The sequence below is a fragment of the Aspergillus udagawae genome (genome assembly GCF_001078395.1).
Source record: "Aspergillus udagawae IFM 46973 DNA, scaffold_1, whole genome shotgun sequence".
NCBI classification, from domain to species: domain Eukaryota; kingdom Fungi; phylum Ascomycota; class Eurotiomycetes; order Eurotiales; family Aspergillaceae; genus Aspergillus; species Aspergillus udagawae.
In genome coordinates this window covers 3,248,173-3,271,462 of record NW_025091264.1, presented here as the reverse complement: position 1 = coordinate 3,271,462, position 23,290 = coordinate 3,248,173, and the positions used below count along the sequence as shown (strand labels likewise).

The 23,290-nt window shown below is 50.4% G+C and overlaps 7 protein-coding genes and 1 non-coding gene across 8 annotated transcripts; 4 read left to right on the top strand and 4 right to left on the bottom strand.

Annotated features, from left to right (window-relative positions):
• Positions 1–172: 172 nt before the first annotated feature.
• Aud_001054 (uncharacterized protein) lies at positions 173–1,678 on the bottom strand (the record flags this gene model as incomplete). Its single annotated transcript, XM_043286555.1, has 1 exon — positions 173–1,678. The coding sequence occupies one exon, from the start codon at positions 1,676–1,678 to the stop codon at positions 173–175; it is 1,506 nt and encodes a 501-aa protein (XP_043142490.1).
• Positions 1,679–2,048: 370 nt separating this feature from the next.
• Aud_001053 (uncharacterized protein) lies at positions 2,049–3,395 on the bottom strand (the record flags this gene model as incomplete). Its single annotated transcript, XM_043286554.1, has 1 exon — positions 2,049–3,395. One exon carries the CDS (start codon positions 3,393–3,395, stop codon positions 2,049–2,051), a length of 1,347 nt encoding a protein of 448 aa, XP_043142489.1.
• A 1,168-nt stretch (positions 3,396–4,563) lies between these two features.
• Aud_001052 (RING-H2 finger protein) lies at positions 4,564–7,208 on the top strand (the record flags this gene model as incomplete). Its single annotated transcript, XM_043286553.1, has 3 exons — positions 4,564–6,705; positions 6,759–7,034; positions 7,101–7,208. 3 exons carry the CDS (start codon positions 4,564–4,566, stop codon positions 7,206–7,208), a joined length of 2,526 nt encoding a protein of 841 aa, XP_043142488.1.
• An 829-nt stretch (positions 7,209–8,037) lies between these two features.
• Positions 8,038–8,779, top strand: Aud_001051 (phosphoribosylglycinamide formyltransferase; the record flags this gene model as incomplete). The annotated part of the gene is made up of 2 exons (XM_043286552.1): positions 8,038–8,448; positions 8,537–8,779. The coding sequence occupies 2 exons, from the start codon at positions 8,038–8,040 to the stop codon at positions 8,777–8,779; spliced, it is 654 nt and encodes a 217-aa protein (XP_043142487.1).
• A 4,559-nt stretch (positions 8,780–13,338) lies between these two features.
• Positions 13,339–15,690, top strand: Aud_001050 (Zn(II)2Cys6 transcription factor; the record flags this gene model as incomplete). The annotated part of the gene is made up of 3 exons (XM_043286551.1): positions 13,339–14,454; positions 14,533–15,329; positions 15,426–15,690. 3 exons carry the CDS (start codon positions 13,339–13,341, stop codon positions 15,688–15,690), a joined length of 2,178 nt encoding a protein of 725 aa, XP_043142486.1.
• Positions 15,691–16,318: 628 nt separating this feature from the next.
• Positions 16,319–16,438, top strand: Aud_r0004. Its single transcript, XR_006253254.1, has one exon. It is a non-coding gene; the product is annotated as a 5S ribosomal RNA (ribosomal RNA).
• Positions 16,439–16,868: 430 nt separating this feature from the next.
• Aud_001049 (ATP-dependent 3'-5' DNA helicase) lies at positions 16,869–20,489 on the bottom strand (the record flags this gene model as incomplete). Its single annotated transcript, XM_043286550.1, has 1 exon — positions 16,869–20,489. One exon carries the CDS (start codon positions 20,487–20,489, stop codon positions 16,869–16,871), a length of 3,621 nt encoding a protein of 1,206 aa, XP_043142485.1.
• A 446-nt stretch (positions 20,490–20,935) lies between these two features.
• Aud_001048 (uncharacterized protein) lies at positions 20,936–22,796 on the bottom strand (the record flags this gene model as incomplete). The annotated part of the gene is made up of 6 exons (XM_043286549.1): positions 20,936–21,001; positions 21,057–21,364; positions 21,431–21,947; positions 22,012–22,556; positions 22,657–22,695; positions 22,760–22,796. 6 exons carry the CDS (start codon positions 22,794–22,796, stop codon positions 20,936–20,938), a joined length of 1,512 nt encoding a protein of 503 aa, XP_043142484.1.
• Between the last annotated feature and the right edge of the window lie 494 nt (positions 22,797–23,290).

The window sequence follows — 23,290 nt, the reverse complement described above, 5'->3', positions numbered from 1 at the left end:
TGCTTATAGCAGCATATGGTAACATGTAACATAACATGGCCCTTCTCAGAGACACCAAACTAAGTAAAATAAAGAGAAATAAGAGTAAGGTAGTAGCAGCGGGCCATGTTACGAAGCCCTCTTCAACCACCAGGGTTGACAGCATTGCTGCGTTGACCTATGAGGATATGCATCATGGGGTACGACCGCGGAGCACCTCTGCACCGCCTGTCTTCATTTCATTTAGCTTCTTGTCTAAATCGGAACTTTCCTCCTTAACAGCATCATGTCTTCTCTTTATTTCCGCTTCGAACATAGCAGCCGTCCTTCGTCGAGCACGCCGCAGTTCCTTCGTTTCCGAAAGTAGCTTGGAGAATTGCTCAAGCAACTGGTCGCCGCACTCTTCCCATTCATCGATGGTTAAATTCGAGAGGTACGCTTGGCGGTCCTCTTTAGATAGTCTCATGAGCAGAGAGACTCTGTCTTCTTCTGTGGATCCAGATGGATCCTGTGATGGACTCAAGATAGCGGTGGCTCGCGCAGTGGCGGGATCAAAATCAAACGGCTCAGCCTGGAGTTCTTCTAAAGTCTTCTTGGACAGGACTTCAGGAGAATAGTCTGCTTCTAGGCTTCGCTTCTTCGTCTGGGTCATATCTGAGCTTATGCGCTTGACCGAAGCACGTCTGGAGAAAGGATCGCGGATCGTCTCGTCGTCGTCGAGATCGTCGAAATGGGTAATGTCGAACGCAGTTAAGGATGGTTCGCTATCCCCCTTTCCGTGATCATCTGCAAATAGCTCTGTGTCTCCATCCGGTCCATGGGAGTGGAATCGGGTAATGCTGTCTTTTCTCTGAGGTTGTGCTCTTGGGCCGGTGGTGCGCCGGGTTGGAGAGATGTCCAACTTGTCAAGGAGGGACGGCTTTGGCGGGCTGAAACGCGTCCTCGGAGTTGCTGTCATACTGCGGGGAAGGACAATTCTCCTGCCTGCGTTTGCTGATGAAAACGTAGAGAACTTTGTCGATTCCCCCTGAGTCTGATGGCCGGGCTTAGTATGTTTTCGTTTACTGGCACTCCAGAAGCCTTCTAGACGTTTGCTTAGAGGTTCCTCGGCAGGACGGTGTCCATGGGACATGTACCAGTCGTTGTTATCTTCAGCTTTGTCGTCGCCCGCGATGGACGTCATCTGGCTGGCATCATCGTCGGCATCGGCATCATCTGATTCAAAGCCCGCAGTCTTCAGGGCTTTGTCTCCCAAGTTCTCATACCAGTTCGATGAATATGGGCGACGTCCATGACGGAGTTGATGGAGAGTCTTCCCTTCTGGCTCCTGATACTGCACACTCTGAACTGGCGGCAAGTGATGTTGCTGCTGTTGCGGCCGTTGAATTTCTTCAACATCGACCACGCTTGTTCCAGCAACAGTTGAGTCGTCAATCCCCTCAACATCCGTGTCAAACATGTCCCGGTGTACGCCGCTTTCATGCGCTGCCTGCGACGACACTGGAAATGTCACGCCCCCGTATGCATCCAACTGTGCTCTTCCATTCATCCCCACAGGCACGGGAGCAACGAGTTGAGTCTGGGGAACTTCGACTCTCGCCTGCTGCGCTAAGAGCTGCCGTGACTGATTCGGTGCATCAGCCTTGGATTGACGAGGTGGACCAGCCTCCTTGGAATGGACATAATCTCCCACCCCCATGGTTACTCGGATCAAAATCTTCGGAAGGTAGACATTCAATCTTGAGCTCTCTGACTGTCCACCGCAGTAGATTGCCGGTCACTGCCTTAAAAGCGGTGAGATTGTCAATCCTCTGCGTCAATGTTCTAATTCTGGCTGCCCAAGAGGAGAATTCCAAACGCGTTATTTCCACGGGCGCGCCAGCTGATACTCGCGAAGTCACGTGGTGATAAGCTGCTGGGTGACAGCATTGAGGAAAATGGTTTCAAGGTAGAGAATCCTGACGGTATGTTGCGTGTTTATGAGGTTTCTCTGTAATGTACAATTGTTAATCTAATTACATACAACACATTCACATTCATGAACCAAGCGCAGAGTAAGTTGAGATCTTCTAGAACCCCATACCAGATGAAGCCATCGAAGCATTGTCATCAATATGAAAGTGTTCCAATGTGGAGGCAACACTTCTGCCACGTTGCCTTGCCTTTTCAAAGAATTCTCTTGATTTGAGAATTTCTGACTGTCTTTTTTCCATTGCAAGCCGTCGCTCACGTCTGGCTTGAATAGAGTCATGTAGGTCGTCCGCGTCCTCTTTCACCGAACTGCGATCGTCAATATCATATTCATCCTCCTCTTGGTGTGGGACACATGACACAAAGAGATCTCCAATCCAAAGCGATACCATACCCCTGAGCTCCAACAACTCAGGAGAATCCGAGTACGGGGGAGAGGCAAGTATCTCATCCATCCTGGCCGCAATTTGCTGTGCTTCTTCCAGTTCCCGCCCTCGTACGCTCGTAATAAGGTGATGCCTTCTCTGCTTAGCTCCGGATTCGCCATCGAACCCCTGCCTTAATTCTTCATCTTCCGAAAATTCTCCGGGCGAGTCTTCATGGCGACTCTGAATATCTTCTCTGGCTAAATTACTCTCCTCTTGGGTAACATATACCCAAAGACCAAACATTGCCGGGTAAAAATGCAGGGAACTGATAGCGTCGGGAGCGGATTTGCGGTACGGGTGTTGTACAATAAGCCTCTCGTAATAGTGCTTAGCATCTTCAAACCCCTTCCGTGTAAAGTATGGCTTTGAAACGTGCCCACCTCCGCCTTCATGTCCGTCACCATACGGCTGAACCCCTGGTGCGTTTTCTGCTATCTGGCGGCCACGTCGAAGCAGGATCTCAGCGCCAATGCCCCATCTGCCGTCAGTGCGAACATCGATGGGAGAACCAGCAAATTCTTCGCGAAGAATGAATCCCCAGGCTCTTCCGGCGCGGATGTAGTCACCTTGCAAAAGACAGCGGTGCAGAATGGAAGTGATGACGGCTAAATGTTGCAGTCGAAGGTTGCCCTGATAGGCACTGGATTGTGGAGGATATATTGGGGGAGACAAGGAAGAGAGATTTTTCAAGATATCGCCACGAGTCTCTTTCTTAGTAGACTCGCTCTTAGCAGGGGCATGAGGGAAGAGGCCTCCAGGTAGTTCTTGGTCGAATGAAAGGCCAGCAACGCGATATTGATGGGCTTCTTCAGGAGACAATGTTAGCGACGGAGCAGTAGGCGCTATTTCTGACGCAGCATCCGTCGTTTCTCCTTCGCCATCTCCGTTGTCGTCGCCCCAGTCATCAGAATGTTTCTTTCGCTTTCTGGACTCATAGCGAGCTACTCGCACGCTGGCAGGTTGCTGCCATGATGGAAGAGGCAAAGAGAACGCAGATGCCGAAGGAATGAACGCCATAATAAATGCTGAACCCCGAACTAGTAGTGACTAGCGGTACACCACGGGAGATGGTCCTAGATGGTCCCCCCGTATGAGTGTAAGAAAGTGGTGCCTTTTTCCCCTTCCGGTAACGTCGTTTTTTTTTTTGGCTCAGATCAAAAGCTGTTTTTCCCAGGAGGACATATTATACTCCAATTGGAGCAGTTGAAAGCTTCAAGACATCAAGAACACTAGAGCAATGATCCTGAAAATAGCAATGAGCCATTATGCTTGTATTATACTTTGCTTCAACGATAATAACACCCACTCAAAACAGCACCATCTTTGCAGGTGACTGTTTTCTGGAAATTCATGACGTGGTAGTCTACCTATCTTTGAATCCTTCACTAGGTAAGTATGGAGTGTGAGTGGTGAGCCTAAGGCCCCGCATGGCCAAAATCGGAAGAGGCGAATCACCTGCTGCAAGCCGACTTGACTAATCGACCAAATTGGAATCCCGCCGAAACCACACCCAAGCGCTGTTGGGCTGTTGGAGGCTTGGACGGTTGGATGACGAACGACGAGATCAACAACGGTCACTACTTACTACTGCCTTACTAGACAGCAATCAACTAAACGGGGACGAGAGTAGTTAGTGTCTGGACTCTGGCTTATAGCTTAAAGAGTCCAAAAACTACTCCGTAAATAGGCCGACTGCCTATCATCTTCTGATTCCTATGGATGGTTGGCGTCCCGCCATCATCATCGTCATCACCATCAACAGTGTTCAACAGTACGAGCATCAATAATATTCCGTACTGTCTGTCGCTCAGCTTCTCGAGTTCGAAACTTGCCACATTCGCTCTTCAGTTCTGTTATTGTCTAGATACGCTCCTTGTCCTCGATCGTTGCTCCCTTTGGTGTCCGACGTCTGGCAGGCTGCAGCCTTGGACTGCTGACACGTCGGAGAAACTGTCCTCTGGCAATACCCCTTTACACGGTGACAACAAAGCTTCCTGAAACCTTCAAAAACCTCTTCTTACAAGAACTCGTGCTTTTCAGCTTGCAAATGTTGTATGGTATGGATTGCATATCACTGCTGTTATCCATCTGACTAATGTTGGGTGCTTTAGTCATCCATCCTTCCATGGCCATCGACAGTTTATAAACAATCATCGCCACTTCCCATTCTCACATCTTCGTGACTATGGGACAGACCTCTTCTACACAAAGGAATGAACACCACACGACTCCCTCAGATCAATCCACCTTCCTCCGCACCGACCGTGACCGACTAAATCTCCATGAAGACATGAATCACAGGCCGAACTCTGACCAGGCCGAGGACAGCGCGCTCCGATCAGGAGCAGAACCAAGTGGCGGCATCTTCCATACTTCTCATTCATCTCAAGACAATCCAGAGACGGCGACATGGCAGGCAACGGGTACTTCAACTGCTGAGCAGCCTCAGTTGGCAAGGATGGAGAGTATACACGAGGAAGATGGTTCTCGGCACGAACCGGATCAACGAGAGTATCGCTCTGCGATACTTGCGAGAATGGCCGCTCGACGTCAGTCTACAATGTCGAGATTAGGTTCCAGGATTTTACCGAACTCAGTTATTCGTGGCCTTCTTAATAGTGAAGAGGAGACCCCGGCAGAGGGACAGGCTCACAGACATGGAATTGTAGCAAGATCGGTCCCGAGATCGGAGTCTCATAGCAGCAGTCGCTTCAGTCCTTTCAGCTCGCTCAGCTCGAGAAGCATCCCCAGGCGGCGATTGATCAGAGTGCCCTATTTTATTCCACGCAGTGATCCGTCCTTGACTCCTGATACGCCCACCAGTTCGGCATACTTCGACTCACCGTCAGAACAAGCCCCACAACCTGCCAGAGGATCCTGGCGACGCAGTGCCCGACTGAACCGCGTCCGCAATTCATTATCGGCGCCCATCACGCAGATGTTTGGCCACCCGTCCAGTGCAGATATTGAAATGACAGAACACCTACATTTGCGGGAGGGCCTGGGCGACCATCCTGACATTCGTCTGCCACCACTGAGTGCCATGGACACTAGCATGGATTTCGATCACGCTCATGAGCTTGATTCTGTGGAACCCGCAGCGGGTGGCAATTTGCCAATGCCGTCGCTCTTCTCACACTCCAGTCAAAACGCTTCAGCTTCACGTCAATTACCGGGACCTTTACGTGCACGACCCTCCAGAGTTCTTCGGCGTGACGAGCACACTCCTCTTTCACGGGTTCTGCAATTGGCTGCGGCTGCGATTGCTGCCCAGCTCTCTGGCGCGGCGGGCCCAGTACTGCCCAACATCCAGTCTTTGGGCAATGATGGCCTAGAAGGGTCGCTGGAAAACTTCATCCAAAGTCTACAGCAGGCCACATCAGCACAGACAGCCTCGAGTGACACCACAAGTGCTTCAGGAGAGAACAGCCCTCCCCAGCCCGTTAACTTTCTACGGGTTTTCAGATTTGCCAACTCAGACAACCCAAGTCCTGCGGCTCCTTCAAATCACTCAACTACAGAACCGGATTCTGCCAGTAGTCGTGGCGATGGCATGGATGTTGACAATCCCGCCGGAGATAACGAGGGCCGCACCGTCACCTTGGTAGTTGTGGGCGTTCGATCTGTTCCCACAGGCAGTGGGTCGTTTGGCGATCAACAGTCGAACGCTGGGACTGGCTTGGACGCATTGTTGCGGCTACCATTCCTGGCGCCAGGAAATCCACCACGAGGTCAGGACAACGGTCCCGCAGTTCCTTTTGCTGATAATCGGTCACGATTCGTACCTAATCGACAACAACTCGGAGCCCCTAGCCCTTTGTCGACGAACATTGAAACCTCACCTCAGGGAATTCGAAGCGCGCGAAGATTTTCTGACGCTGGAACTCGCGTTCCGTTCCCGTCACTCCCTTCGACTCTCTCGGAGAGTCCTCCGGGCCCCCATCCGCCTCCATCGACACCTGCTGAGCCAGGCTTATCTGCGGTATCTTCAGGCGCATCAACACCCAATCGGAGACTGTCCTCTGCGTCGGCATTGCCGTCACACCCCTTGCCTCAAGTTGACGAGCATCCGTTGATGCAACCGTCAGTTGAGCCACCGCATGAATCCACTGCAGACAGGATCCCGTTCCAGGCGTCACATCAACGGCGGCGCAGTGATTCTGAGTATGCTCGTCATCGTGAGCTAGGCTCTGGCGCTGTTCGACGCAATGGAGTTGTGGAGCCTGACACTCCCACTCCTGCGGGCAGAAGCTGGCTGATTTACGTCGTGGGAACCAACCTTTCTGAGAACCATCCTGCGTTTGCAACACCTAGTCTCTTTACTGATGTAAGGTCTTTTCTTGGCATATCCCGAGTCTCGAAGCTAATACAAATTTATAGAACCCCACCTACGAAGACATGATTCTCCTTTCGTCGCTTCTTGGACCCGCGAAGCCCCCCGTTGCCACCCAGGACGACATCAATCTTGCTGGAGGACTATATCGACTTGTAGAGCTTGCGGGATCGCTCGTCGCAGAGGCTTTGGATGGCGCTGGCGCAATTCAAATACCCGATGGCGAACGTTGTCTGATTTGTCTCAGTGACTACGAAGCCGCAGAAGAGCTCAGGCAATTGACAAAGTGCAAACATATCTTTCATCGTGATTGCATTGATCAGGTTTGTCGCCCGTCTGCGCGTGCATTTGTCTATGGAAAGTGCTTAGACTAACTATCTGTGACATAGTGGTTGACCACCGGTCGGAATTCTTGCCCTCTCTGTCGAGGCCAGGGTGTGACCGAGACGGCGAACAACACACCAGCGCCTAACACGCAGAATGCAGCGGCTGCTTAAGCCTGTCTCGCTGGTTTTGCTCGAACCTATACGTACTCGTCTTCACTTTCTCCTTCGTTGGACTTTAGGTTTCTCGACTTCTTTCGAACATCCGAATTATCTCACAATTGGCATAAGGCGTGTGGCTTGTAGTATGACGGCTGGATGTGGAATCTTACTCTTTTTAGCCTTTTTTGATATTTCTCACGAGTACCCCCCATCGCGCTGTTTATCGATGGCTCCTGATGTTCTGATCAATTCCTATTGTGTTTTACTAGAATTTAGATGGGCAATGGGCTTTCGTCGCTTGGCATGATGGAAGTCTTCATACCTTTCGTTGCATATTTTTTTGTTGTCTATCTTCCATTCGGTCAGAGCGTTGTTGCATGATTCCCCATTCAGGCTCTGCTTTCAGATATTGATGCAATGGTCGTCGTGATGCCTTGCTGCAGAAGTCCGAAAATCAAGTACACTATCTTATTCTAGCTGCATTTAGGCGCGATATCAGCTGCACTTTCAAGTTTCAAGTAATGTATGGGGAGTGCCTGCAATGACATGACCTCAGTCCCAAAAGCGCGTTGATGCTGCCCCGCATCCCCGCTGAGTCAGCCCACGATCAATTTGAACCCCGCTCTCCTTATCAGCAAAAGAAAAAGGTCGGAGTATCAATCTTTGGTCTCGAGATCGATCAAGGACGTTTCGCGCCTGTTGATTCGTCAATTCGTCTTTCTATCCCTTGAATCTAGGTGCAGCAGTTCTATTCATTAGCGCCGTGGAAGAAATAAACTATTCTGTCAGCTCTAGATACCCTGGTGCATCGTTCATACAGCATATACACTCCCCGAACGAGATGGAGACTCCAATCCGTCTCACTGTCCTCATTTCCGGCAATGGCTCGAATTTACAGGCGGTAATCGATAAGGTCAGCGAAGGCCAACTTCCTGCCAAGATCGTACGAGTCATTTCCAATCGCAAAGATGCATACGGACTCGAACGGGCAAAGCGAGCAGACATTCCGACTCAGTACCACAACCTTGTGAAATACAAGAAGCAGCATCCTGCGACGCCGGAGGGTGTACAGGCAGCACGGGAGGAGTACGATGCCGAACTGGCTCGGCTGGTGCTCGCTGACTCGCCGGACTTAGTCGCTTGTTTGGGGTTCATGCATGTGCTATCGCCGAAATTTCTGGAGCCACTAGAGGCTAAGCATTTGAAGATAATTAACCTTCATCCTGCTTTACCGGGGGCTTTTAATGGAGCTGTGAGTTGGCTTTTACGCTCTCTCTTTCCTTGTTTTCTTGCTGAAGAGTCTGTTTGGCTGACTTTGTTTTTTTTTTTTTTTTTGCCAGAATGCGATTGAACGTGCTCATGCCGCCTGGCTAGAGGGCAAGATCGACAAAACAGGTGTCATGATTCATAATGTGATATCGGAGGTTGACATGGGCAAGCCGATTCTCGTCCGCGAGATTCCCTTTGTGAAGGGTGTTGACGAGGATTTACACGCCTTTGAGCAGAAGGTCCATGAGATTGAGTGGGGGGTGGTAATTGAAGGAGTGCAGCTCGCTATCAACGAAATCAGGGCCCAGCAATGAGATTTGACGGTCCGGATCATGGATCGTAAGGGCTTCTGGGTGAAATACATTGATGTAGAAATATGGGGCGACGGCTATGATACCATGATACCTTGCACGAATACGTTTGAGAGATACCTTGAAAATAATGGTATGGCCACTTTGTCCGCGTCTTCTTCGTTCTCTTGCCGACTTTAATTTCTTGCTGACGTTTCAGAGATACACGTGTGAAAAGCATTGAGATACGATGACATAGAATAAAAAGCTTAGCCTTTTGAGGATATTCCTAAGTGAGCCTCCGTCGGTTGCACCTGAATTTCTTGTACGGAATTATGGACTAGAGTTGGTCACCAAGTTTGTCATCCTCCGCCTTTTTACGGCACTTTCATCATTTCGCCCTAGGAAGGTGCCACTCGACAATGCCCACACCGGATTACCCAATTAAGCCATTCCAGGGGACGAACACGGGATGGCGGTTGTCAAAGTTATGGACAACCCAGCCCTCTGGTGCTATGATCTACAAGAATGCCATCTGTATTGCGTAGTGTTAACTGAGGATTGACGTCTGGCTGACGACCGTTAGCATTGGACATGCGCCTAGTTGCCACTGCGATGTCTGTGCGCTCCTGGAGTTGGACTGGATTGAGGCCATCACCCCTGCGCCCATGGGTGCTTATGTTGATCCTTCAGTCACCGTTCAAGGTACAGGCTGACAGGGTACAGCATACAGGGATTATTATGAGCCGGTGTTTACACTAGGCACCAGCGACCAGCATAGCATTATCCCTTAATGGCCTAGACGGTTAACGAAGGCGTCACAACTACCATGGGAGCGGCTGCTGCTATTCTACAAGTGCAGGCTGTAATCCAAACGACTCACCAGCATTCGGTCCTGGTCATTAGGCGTATTTGATGAAGGGCAACTGGTTACTCCTATTACTATCTGGCGACGTTCAAATCGGCCAGAGACTCAAATTCAAGGGGAGTTCCGGCTAATCTGCATCCAAGCCTGAAAGTGGAAAGGATAAAATGAGGTTTGAGATCCACTCAGCATCAAAGCTATCCGAAACTTTAGCCTATCTCCGAGTTCGATATTGCCAACAGATGCGCACTAATCTAGATCCAGGCCTGTGTTGATTGAATGCGAGCCTTCATTTCCGAATTGGCTTTCCCAGAAACTTGGCTCTGCTTTCAGCGATGCTCTTGAAATACAGGGCCGTAAGATATGTATTTCCGGAATCCAGAGAAAACACCGTACGAAGGTATGGACCGCAAATGGCTCGAGCCTAATATCTCCCCACTGTGTGCCCTGTGACTTTGTGAGGGTTGGTTAATGGTTATCTGAATCTGATAGACTCGTAGGCCAGGGCATTTTGGGCCTTTTGTCAGGCATACCATTTAGGTATACATTGCGGAAATCCCATGGGTTGATCGCCACTGCCTCGCAGCGCTACATATAAATAGCCTGCAGCAATGCTAGTGTGAGCGTCGAATCACGGAAAGAATTGCTACAGTTTCACAGTAATACCTGGTGTTCTGTGGATCAGCCATGCCCCCTGCATGTACCAGTGTTGTCCGTTCCATGATCGCTCATTTTCTTACGAGGAATACGCATGAATACAGGCAGAGCTGTCAATTCAGACTGCCGATCAGGAACATCCGCCGGTGCCGCACTGCCGAACAACCTTACTGCTGAAATCCTGTCAGAAAGTAGCGGCTTGAACTGAAGCTGCAGCTAAGAAATGCGACAATACAACTATGGGGTGAGAAGTAAAGTTCCTAGGTTAAGCAGTGCGTGATTTCAGTTGCTCTCTCGGAGATTGCATGTGACGATTCCACCTCCTATGCTTGATTGCTTCGCAGCAGAGTAGCACGCTTCACAAATCCACCAATTTACACCGTACTACGGAGTAGTACTCCATAGTTACTACTACCTCACTAGTACTTGTATCGTCTGGTGGTCTGTTCGAGACAGCCTCCACCCAATCCCGGACCTAGCGCTCCACCTCGGACGAACGTTCGGCACTGCGTAAGAAGTTACACTAGGGCAGGAGTGGACGTTGCTCAATGGGCTTGTTTCAGATTTGCCGACGGCAGCTGGTAGCTCTGGCAGCCTTCTGGGCCTTCTGGTAGTAGTGGCTCATCGATTCTGCACGTGGATGATGAAGAAGGCTGTCAGAAACTCAAGAGTGCTCATACGGTTCGGAGTACGGAGCACTCCGTTGGACACAGCTTGTACAAGTGCTCCGTGCCAAAGGCAGAAATCATAATTCTGCTGTCTCGGCCTCTCTGGTGATTTGCGCAAGGATGAAGGTGCAAGAAGGGAATAAGGACGCTGTGACGGTCGGAATTACCATCGCTGCATGTTGCAGTCGGCATTCGCAAGCGGGAATACTTACTGCGTATGGAGGGTAGCAGGAGTTCACCATATGGTGGCATGCTGGCGGGTACGGACGGAGTACCTTACAGAGCTACGGGTAAATACTGATTAGGTAACCGGAGGGTAGCATCCAGATGAGTATAATAATAATAACACTGACAATTAAGAACTAAGGGATCCGACAGTGTGAATCATGGTACACTCAAAGACGCATGGAATCTGTCAGCTCCCGCGGGCTCATCGCAGCTTCACAGGATAAAAAAAAAAATTCAGAAGACAGGTCAAGTCTTGCCTCTCTAACTTGAGTAGTCTCCCTGAACCTTGAAAATCGTACTTCGTAGTCCACACTCTAAGCAGTCCGTACTTCGATTGAAATACCCGGCTCTCAAGGGTTGCCTAAATAAGTTAGAGCCCCACAAATCGGTCTTTCAAATGACGCCGATGGATCTCTCTACGGGCCATGACCCATGGGCCATGGCTATTTGGCCAGATTGGATGATGATTCATGAGCTGGACTGGACTGGCCTGGAGTCGCGTGTCTACCGTTGAGGCAATAATTGTCATTCTCAGTTAGAAAAGGGCTGCGTAAAAGGCCGAGGAGAATATAGCTAAAGTACCAGTCCTCTAGTCACATCCTGCATCCTTATGGAAAGGGATGTGGAGGTAAAAAAAAGCAACAAAAAAAAAAAAAATAGGTATAATCTAGCTCACCAGCGGATGATTCAGACCGTCTGTTTTAGCTAATTGATCTGGGTCCACGGAGTACTTTTCCTGGGTTTAGAGGGATACTCCTGAGAAGACAGGAGTGGCGCTGTGGGAGCACAGATCGTTGAGCTCTGCTCTGTAGACTACGTTAGACCCTGCAAAAGTATTGAAAGTAAAAATGTCTTGGGAACAACGAACAAAAGGTCTGGCATAGCTCATCTTTTATTAAAATAATAGACAGATCAGACAGAAGCATGACACTTGCAGTTAATCACCCGATATTTTTGATAATACAGCTATAATGATATTATTAAAGTACTTTAATAGATTATTGACGCTGGCTAAGTAACAAAATGACACATACAATAATCAATAACACTGAAAGTGCGAGTGCCATCGGCGACCACTTAACTTCCTTGCCCGAACTGTCCACTCACTAGTCCTTTAGTGTACCAGAGTTCTCAACATCAAATATCCGCTTGGTGCTTGGTCTGCTGGGACTGCCAATTCCGGACCTTATGATTAATTATGAACTACTGAGAAGGTAGTTATGCATATGCAGTCAACGATCCTTTGACATGGTAGAGGTAGTTCTACTAGTAGTCTAGAGATCATTAGCAAAAGCAAAACCCGAGGGGCCCTACTGGATCTCCATCTGTGTCTTGAATAAGAAATTTTGACTCTCCCGCTTGATTTTATTGCCCTATCCTGGCGGTCCAGGCAAAACAAACTAAGAGACTAAGATTGATAGCCCCCAAAGAAAGTTTGAGTATTCCCGTCGCCATCAAGCATCTCTAGTCTAAATCTAGGAGGTAGTATCTAGGTAGGTAGATAAGTTGGGGCATGGCCCATGGATCAAGCAGCCACGGGCATCCGGCCCATTATTGATTTTATTATCGGTATCTTCAATGGACTTGAAAGCATAGTCTTCCTTCCTTCCTTCTTGTTCATTTGGCATTATTTCCTATCATTAGCTTGATTTGACAACCCTGCCATCGAATGACTCTCCATCCAAGACCCTGGCCGTACTACCTAACCCTCATAGGGAGGTACAGTTGCTAGTTGCTATTGTACGGAGTACTGGCCTACCAACTTACAATTTCCACCACCACCGCCATCGGTGGCTCATTCGGTCAACCATCCATCATTACGTTCATACCAACCATCCATCAATCCTCTCATCCTTCATTTTCCATTCTCCCTTCCAAATATCTATTAGGTCGACTATTCCATCGATACAGCGACTTTGTTGTTAATTGCATCTAATCGCACTGTGGCACGGCCTTGAACCCTCTTCCTTTTTTCTTCAGCCTCTGCATTCAACCTCCTCCCTTCGTCTCTTTCCAAAGGTCTTCTCCCTTCTGGATGGTGCTTTTCGCCTGGGTTCATCCTCAAAGGCTGCCTCAACCTGCCAGCTAATCTACCCATAGCTTATGCCGGCGTCCTGGACCCTAATCCGCGTTGCTCCCTGGATGCAATCCGGCTGGCCACAACCATGGCGCATTCATTCGACACGGCCCAAACCCCCTTGAATGGCTATTTTCCGGGCAACATGCATTTCCAGGACCCAAATCAGATCCCTGCTTATTCTATCTTCGGTGCTAGCCAGTATCCCGACAGTGTAGCTTTCTGGCACAATCTGCCCCCACAACCCCCGCAGCCTGGCATTCCTGCCGCGGCAACACCATATTCCCCTACTCCGCCCAAACAACACCACCAGCCGTCTTTGTTGCAGCCTGTCTCCGATCAGAAAAAGCACAAGCGCACCAGAAGCGGTTGCTTCACCTGCCGCTCCCGTCGCATCAAGTGCGACGAGGCCCGCCCCATCTGTGAGAGATGTCGGAAAGGTAATCGCGACTGTGCCTATCCGTCGCCCACTGCGACTGGCACTTCATCCAAGGCAGCGTCGCGGTTTGGAGCCAAGGCCAGAGCCCAACGCCCGCCGTCGCAAGGGAGTGACTCTTCGGGCCATGTTGGACCAGATGAGTTTCACGCGCTGGAGCCGATTCTGGACGAGGAAGAGGTGGACGAAGGCAGCGTTGAATCAGCAACTCTCCTGTCCCCCTCCACAACATCACAGTCAGCCTGTGTCAAGCCGAGCCCGACTACAAAGCAAAGCATGCAGTCTCTGAGGAAGCGCAGAACGAAGCAGACAGCACCAGAAACGACATCCTCCAACACAGAATGCAGTTCACCCTCCACCGAAGCTTCATCTAGATTTGAATCGATGAGTGCGCGGTCGGCCAGTGTCGGCCTGTCCACGCACGAACCTCTTGGCGCCGTCAACTTCTCACATCTGCCAGAAGATTTGCGATCTTACCTTACTTTTCATCAAGAGTACATGACGTATCGTCATTATTTTATGAAGCCGTCTTCCGATCTGTTTGTTCATCACAGCATCATCAAATTTGCCCTACAATACGAGCCGCTTCTCTATGCGATCGTCGGGTTCTCTGCTTACCACCATTGCGTACATAGCGGCACGGGGAAACTCTATACATTTCTTCAGTATTACGACAAGGCCTTGAAGTTGTTGCGGAAATCTTTGGCATCGGGAGAGCCACATTCTGAAGCAACGCTTATTACCGTTCTTGCGCTTACAACTTTCGAGGTATGAACTTGAACTGTCCCGCTTGCTCTCTAGTATCACACTTCAATCTTGATTTGTCCCAATGCTCACTGAGTATAGGAATGCATAGGCGACTGGGTGAATCTCATCGACCATCATCAGGCCGCTCATTCGTTGATGCGCGAACTTTTGACTCCAGAATCCGTCAAATACAACGAACTCCATGCGAACATCTTCCTTTGGTACGCTCGATTCGACCTGGTCGCGGGAATATTGGCCGGAAACGAGGCGATTCTGGGCCGTGAGTGGTACATCGCTAGAGAAGAATATGATGCCGAACAAGCCGCCAATTCCCCCGAAGACCAGGAGAAGCAGCTCGCACTGGCTGGGTCCATAAATCGCCGATTCGGACTAGAGATGGCCTCTCTGTATGCAAAACTCTCCCGCGGAATGATCCCGATCGAGGAGTTCATTGGTCAAAACGAGCAGCTCGACCAACTGTTGGAGAAGATGAAGAGCATCCTGGAAACACTCACAGATCCGGAGTACACAGTCACAAACTTTCCAAATCAAAAACCGTTGACGGAAGATGACTTCGTCGACCCTTACGTTCCTGGCGGTCTGCATGTCGGCCCCTTATGGGAGGTTAATTTTGCTTGGATCGACTACCTGTCAACAAAAGCAATGTTCAAGTACCAATCCTTATTGTCTGTTCGCCAATCATCAATGGCAGAACTGGAACATTTGGCTCTGGAGCAGGGCCGGATAATGGAGACAATCGAAAGGTGGCCCGACAAGGAGAACGGTTATATGTTTGCATTCAAGCACAGCATTGGAATGGCGAGCATGTTTCTGCCAAAGGATCATAAACATGTCATGTGGGCCCGAAGAAAATTCGCGCTGATGGAGCAGAACGGGTAAGTATTCTCGCTCTCTTCTTTGATTCTTGACCTCATTGCGTGGTGTGCAATATGTTCTTGGCCAGCAATAGCTAAAAAAAACTTGTTTTACAGCTACATCACACCCCCCAAGTTCCGTGCAGGCATGGCAGCCCTTTGGCAATTGCCCGAGATCAACCACTGGTGGCTACCAAATGAGGAAGGATACCCCGAGATCATCCGCGAGGTTCGCTCAATGACTGAAGAAAGGACAACACATGCACGAGACGACTTTCGGGAAAACGTTCGCGACATGAGAACCATCTTCTGGAAACTTAGCGTGGATGACACCGAAAGCGAGACTAGCACGCCTTCTGCTGGTTTGGAATCTTCTCGATGATGATATGGCAACTGAGTCCGTGCATATGCTCTTCACTTGATCAAGCTTCACGATACGTTATAAAAAGAGATCCTAGACTCTTGGCAAGCCCGTCTCAGTGCTTCTGAATGATCGGGTCAGACTCTTCCGCCTCTGTTACGCATCACCTTCGAGCTGCTGCGCTGGATAGACATGAGCTTAACCTGCATGCCTTTTTATATGCTTCTTCTGAGAGACCTCTTCATCGATCTTCCACTGTGTTACTCGACCAATATCACGATATCACACCCTTTCTCGTTTTGTCACCTGCTCTTGGTTGCTTTCATGTGTCTGTTCAACCTATATACCCTCTTCCTTTTTCTGAATTTTTCTGCTCTTCGAATTGTCTACATCAACGACCGGAGCATTGGCAGGCAAGCATAAAACGCAAATACCCCGTTTATACCTGGAGTCGTTACAAGGGTTTGCTGGGATTTCACACAAAACGGCATTTACCCCATACATCATATCCATGCATTTGTATACAAACTCCGCTATGATCGCTGCGCGATAACAATAGACGCTCTACAATCTGTTTAAGAGATGACTACCTCATCTCTCAAACCCGTCAAAGCTGTTCGATACAAGTTGAATCTGTCTAGGATCTAGCACATACGACCACAGGGTGTGGAAAACAGGGCTTCCCGTCCGCTCAGCCGTACTTAAGCCACACGCCGGCCGGTTAGTAGTTGGGTGGGTGACCACCAGCGAATCCCGGCTGTTGTATGTTTTATTTATATTTTTTTTTTTTTAATTCTTTTTATTTTGCTTCGTTGGACGCCAAATCAGCAGGGGTCTGCGCCTACGGCCGGATTAACCTACAGAACGGTTTGGGCTGGCAGAATGGCGTCCACGCGCTGAGATGCATCTACGTGGACAAGGAACTCCATGCGGACCTGTCAGGCCACATCACAAATCATTTCCATTTCCTGCAGCAGACGGACGGGATCTGCCTGAGTTTGAGTGCTGAGCAGTAACCGTTCTATTCCTGAGAGAGAACAGAGGCCATCCAAGCAAGAAGAGACGGGGAAAAAGTTATGACTCTAGTCTGAGTACTCTTATCATATACACAGGAGATAGAACCCTTGGATAACAATGCTGGATGATATTCAGCACTGCGAGACCGGCAGTACTTCTTGCTCTCAACGCTGGAGGTTTAATCACAGACCATCGTTACGAGACTGACGACGCAACGGCACCTCAGTCGCTGGGACGACGGTCTCCAGACCCCCTGCCAGTTCCCTTAGCCCGTCTTCGCCCTCGACATCTTCACCCCAAGGCAGGGCATCGATGTCGACATCCCAACCAAGCAGACACTGCAGCACGACGCCGGCCCCCGCCTTGCTCATCACGGAATTCATTTCCCTGCATTTTTCATCGCAAACGCACTCCATACATCCATGCGGCGTCACGCACTGGCAAGCTTCGATGCGCGCCACCGCGCGGCGAAGCAGGACGTCGACGAACTCGAACGCTTTGCTGGCAATTCCGGAGCCGCACGAGCCGCCCTTTGCGTCGTAGAATGTGAGACGCGCCGGTCGTTGCCGAGCCGGGGGCTGGAGTTTCCTGATGTTATCTTTGATTTGTTGATCGCGCATCTCGTTTGCGACCTTGAGGTTTCTGCCGAGTTCCTTCTTTGCGACTTTGCACTCCGTCTTGACGTCGCCGGGCGAGGAGATGACGAAGGTGGGGAGAAGGGAGAGGACAGCGTGTTCGGCTGCGTGAATAGCGGCAGCGATATTGAGGCGTCTTGATTCGAGGATCTCTAGCGCGCGTTTGGGCACATCGAGCCACATGCCTTTAGTGAAGATGTCGATCGGCGGATTGTCCACCGCCACGGCATCCAGCACACGGCCACGTTTGTCAATTTTGAAGAAGCCATACACGACTGCATGGATTTGCACCGAACCGTAGAATGCGCGGGAGGCGGAGGTCTGATTGATCTGCCGTATCACTTCGGTTTCAATGGGGTCAATATCGGTGTAATCGCGCTGCATTGTGTTCCAATCCACGTGGACCTTGACAACGCGAGCGAACCGCTGATCAGTGTTCAATTCCTTGACGAGGTATGTCTGGCCCTGATGCAGAAAGATGCCGCCTTCATAGATCGTGAAGAAGGCACGAGAAGCCTCCACTTCCTCCAGGACGACATTGCGTGCGTTTGTTGCGTCAATGACAGCAAAATGCTGGTCCTCTGTATCACGAATGGGCACGCATCGGGAAGGCTGAGGTCGAAATCTCTCGTGGCAATGGTAGAACCCAAAGCTGTCTTTCACGAGTCTCGTGGCCGCAATCTCATGCAGTTGCTCTCCAAAATAGACATGATCCTCGTCCGGCCGGATCGGCATCTCGAATGCTGCGCATTGAACATGTCCTTCGAGAATCAGCTCGTTGGAAAGATCAATCTGTAGTTCGCAGTTGGGTTTTGTGAACAGTTCATCTGGATTTTGCATGTAGTACTGGTCGGCCGGATACCTATCGCCAACCAACACAGACAAAGAATCCTTGTTTCGACGTCCAGCTCGACCGCTCTGTTGGCGCAGGTTGGAGATGGAATAAGGGAAGCCAAGAGTGATTACAGCATCGAGAGAGCCAATATCGACACCCAGCTCGAGGGCATTCGTAGCGACGATCCCCATCAAATGGCCCTCGAACATCTCTTTCTCAATTTTCCTCCGGTCTTGCGGACTGTAGCCGCCCCGGTAACCCATGACGAGTTTTCCAACTTCTGGTCTATCGATGGTCTGAAACTCGTTCCTTACAGCTTGTAGTAGTACCTCGCACATTTTCCTGATCCTGCAGAAGGCAATTACCCTCGCGCCCCTGAGGATCAACTGACAGAAAAGACGCGCAGTTTCACCAACGCTGTCTCCGCGTCCTGATGTAGGGTCGTTGGGGTCTTTGTAAGGGGTGTTCCAGCATAAGAACTCCTTGCGGCCTGACGGTGAACCGTCGAAGTCAATCAGCCTGGCATCGTTGATGCCAAATATTGCCTTCATATGTTCTTCGGGGTTGGCTACGGTGGCAGAACAGGATATAAACCGCACTTGTCGGTTGCCCACCGCAGCACAGATCCGACGCAGCCGTCGCATGATGAATGCAACATGTGATCCAAATAGACCGTTGTAGACATGCAACTCGTCGACGACAACAAATTTCAGGTTCTTCAGAAAGGTACGCCAAGAACTCTCCTGCGGTAGGACCGTGATGTGCAGCATGTCCGGATTTGTGAATATAATGCGGGCCTCGTCGCGAATGAGGTCGCGGCTCCCCATTGGTGTATCGCCATCGAATGTTTCGACCATGACGTCCTGTAAGCCGTCCATAAACTGCAGAAGCTCCTTCATGCTCCGCTTCTGGTCTTGTGCGAGAGCTTTAGTGGGAAAAATGTACATGCCGCGGCTGTTAGGGTCTCTTCCAAGCTCATGAAGCATTGGGACCTGGTAGATCAATGATTTGCCGGAGCTTGTAGACGTAGATACAATGACATCTTGACCGGCGTATAGGGAGTTGATCGCTTCTGCCTGGTGCGAGTAGAACTGTGTTATGCCCTTTGTGTTGTACAAAGCGTTAACGAGGTCCTGCGAGAGCTGAAAAGTCAAATCTCCGTAGACGGGAGACTGGGCTTCAAACACTCTATGGCCTTCGGGTACGATCTGAGCGAAGTACCAATCCATTGCGCGTATTTCTTCAATGATCTCTGCCATGGATTTGCGCTCTTTGGGGATCTCGCGAGGCGGCATAGAGAGGAGTTTCGTCGTTTCTAAGCTGTCATCCCCAGAAACAGGAGGACTCGGAATCCATGCGTCCTTCTCCCTTTCCAGCCTCTCAACTGGATCGGTGCCGTCATCCTCGCACTGCACCAGGAATGCATCAATGGCATCAGAGAACTTCTTATTCCGTTTCTCAATCAAAGCAAGCATCTGCTTTTGACTGTACACGGGCATCTTCAAATCCTCGTCCTTCATCTTCCGCATGGGTTTCGTGGGCTCCCCGTTCTTCGGATGTCGCACCTCGCGCTTCAGATCCCCGTCCAAGAACTCGAACAGCAACACCTCTTTCGTCTGGACATCCGCACCAATGTCAGCCACATCGCATTCCGGATGCGTGAGGCCATAAGACTGGTTCCTCGCCGTCTCCTTCTCCCCCACCGTCATAACCTCCAACTTGGCCTCATCCACATACTCGAGTTTCACCGCCTGAGGCACCAGAACCCTCACCCGTGCAATATCCTCGACAGTCAGCTCGCGATCACGGCCCAGTTGCGCCTGCACCGCTTTCCGGATATTCTCGAACGTCGTGGCGAAGTGTTTGCGTGTGCAGCAGAATGTATACACCAGATTCAGGGCGCGGTGTGTCTGGGCTAAACTTTTGAAGGCCTCCGGCCACGGTCCGGAGGGTGTGCGCTTGGGTGAGGGACTCTTAGTCGCTTTTTGGGATTTTGTTGTTCTGGTAGACTTGGATTTGGGCTTGCCCTGTTCGGATTTGCCGGTCTGAGGTATCGCGTCGCGCTTCGAGTCTAGGCTGTCGCCCTGGTTAACCGCTATCCTACTAGACCCGGTCTCCGGCTCGTGCGTCGCATCCACATTAGTTGTCTTTCGCGGTCTTCCGCGTTTTCTTTTGGCATTGGGACCTTCTTGCAAAGGGGGGTTGTGCTCCGTGGACGTGTTGCTAAATTCGGGTGTGTTTGATCCAAAATCGTCTATCCCGTCGACCTCATCGTTTCTTTTTCTTTTCAATGCAAGGCTGGGGGGAGTTGAGTCCGACATTGGGCCAGCCATGTCGACGCTCCATCGTGGTTGTCATTGGGATGCAATATTGCTGAATTGGAGGTGGGCAAACGAGATTAATTCCCACCAGGCGAGACGCGAAATCACGTGCCATCGCATTTCATATACCCACTTACGGACTAGCGTACTCTACTTATAGGTAGTTTCAACACCGAAACAAGAGAAAAGTGCAATATGTATTAAAGAAGACAGAAGGTACTCCTCAGTCTAGACAGTTCAAAGCATGCTCCAAAGCTTCAAGGCCCCAACAACCTAGCCAGAAAATGCAAGAACGCCAGCCCACATCTCCAAGCTCGCTCTGCCAATTGCTCCATAATGTCTGCTGTCGGTGCAGGTATCGTAAAAGGTTGCCAAGTATGGACAGCTAATAATTTGCTGCAATGTACTCCATCACCGAATGTGTTGCGTCGTTGCAACCGAGCCTTCAGTGACATAGTCTACTGGTGCTGTAATAGATCCTGAATGACATGGTAGAGCTCTTTGGCGGCGTCCTCACTTCCCACCTAATGTTATGTCAGCAACAATATTACGATGGACACTTGTAGAGGAATGCCTTACCCTGAGCAGGAGGGGAACAGTACGGCCATCCTCAACACCAACCAGATGAATCTGTTTGGAATTAGGTTCGTTGCCCGATGGATCTCCGACCTTCATTCCCTTGAAAAGGGGCGTGTTGAGCATGACCCTCAAGACGCCATCCGCTCGCATGATCATGCGAGCCGCCTTTTTGTCCTCCTGGCCTTCCGTTACTTTCACATTCACCTTGAATGTGCCAATACCACGCTCCTTCCATTCCTTGTTCGTAAACTGGAAAAGCTTCGCTTTGCCGCTGAAGTACGTCTTTTCTTGTTCCTCGCCTGTCTCAACTGTGGTAGAAAGAAAAGACGTCAGTTTGAAGCAGTTCGGTATGAATAGGACAAAACATCACATACTCTGCCGCTCAAAGAACCTCTCGTCGGGTTTCTCTGCCTCGAATTCTTTGGGGCCTGTTTCGGCTTCGTCCTCTTCCTCCTCTTCTTCATCCGCATCCGCTGCTCCAAATGGCTTGTCCTTAGTGCTGCTGCCAAAAGTGCTAGGCGCAGTGGGAGAAGCGAAGCTGGTGAGCCCCCCGGTTTTAGCAGCTGCTCCAAACGCACCACTGAACCCTGAAAAACCAGATCCTAAGGCCGCAAAGCCGGACGTACTTGCTCCAGCTGCAAATCCCGTGGCCGCTGGTTTCTCACTCTCGGACGCGGCTGGCGACTTGAAAACAGAGGGAGTGGACGCTCCAAGCGAACCGAAAGGCGACTGCTCTGAGCCAGCAAATGCCGCCAGGCTTGACGAGGCAAAGGCAGAGGTAGAGGTTACAGGCGTCGATCTGGTAGGTTCTTCTTCTTTGGATTTTGATGCGCCAAGGGAGCCGAATGGAGAGACTGCGGACGTATTCGCAAAGGCGCTCGTGACAGGGGCCTGCTGAGCCATGCATGTCAGTGCCAATTCCCGGTCGCAACTACAATCGACAATCAACACTTACCGGCTTCCTTTCCGTCGAATTGTCACGGTGTCGCTTCTTCTCAGGCTGTCCTTCAGACTCGGGTTTCCCTTCTGATTCTACCTTCTCAGTCTTCGTATCCGTCTTCTCCGTAGCACGTTCCCCGGACTCGTCTTCATCGAGCTTGTCCCGACTTCTCTTTTTCTTTGGGCTCAAGACCTTCCTTGGAAGGCTATTCTCACTCCGTGGCGGCTGCTCGTCGCCTTCGCTGGTAGAGTCGCGCGATCTCTTGCGTCTGTGACCATGTTCCTCGCCATCACTCTCGGCCTCGTCGTCATCGAATGATCTCTTCCTGCCACGGCTGCTCGACCGACTATTCGAACCTCCGCCGAGTTCCATGGTGTCGTTGATATCCGCTGGTTGGTGTGCATCTGTACTCGACGTCACCTTCGCATCGGTTGCTTCCTCACCGTTCTTGGTGATTTTTTCCTGCTGAGTAGAAGCGATTGACGTCTCCTTCAGTTTCTGTCGCACGGGACGCTCGGTTCCCTCGTTGTCAGATGCTTGGCTATCTTCCGCCGTGGTTCCTGCAACCGCAGTGGGTGTTAATACAATTGTGCAAAGAGAGAGGATTTTCCGGTGATCGCTTGAGTACGATAACAAGCACCCGGACAGTGTTTCTCATACCTTGCGTCTTTCCCGTTTCCTCCTCCTTTCGAATCTCACCTAATAGCAAGCCGCTGCGTTAATATAGAACTTCAATACGAGTCCCAGGAAACAAGAACTCTACCTTCCATAACTGCAGCAGGTTGTAGATCCGACGCCATATTTACTCGTTATTTCCACCAGTAACCTCATTCGATAGTGTAGAGACAAGCTTTTCACGGCCAGCCCAGATAGGATTATCGTAGCGCTGAACTAGTAGATAAGGCTCTGTATGACACTGAGACCTGCTGTGTCAACTCAATGGGCACATCAGAAGGGTCATTCGACAAATATATATGTCGTCTCAAGTGCGAAGACTCAGTCATAAATCCAGCAAAGGTCGAGCGAGGGGGAGAAGGGAGAACAACACAGAGTAGCTGCAGTTTAAGCCCCACTCACGGTACAACTGAGGCTTGTACCAACACGTGCGATGCGAACCAGCCGAACGACGTACCTCTTTGTAGACTATATGTTGTGATGCCAGTCAAAGCTTATAGGTGAAGGCAATTCAAGCAGTTATCAATGCCGAGGGTAGAGGAAGGAAGGTGATGAAGCGGCAGACCGAGACGCAATCAACTCCCAAGTAGAGTGTCGCTGAGCTGTGTTGTCTTATTTC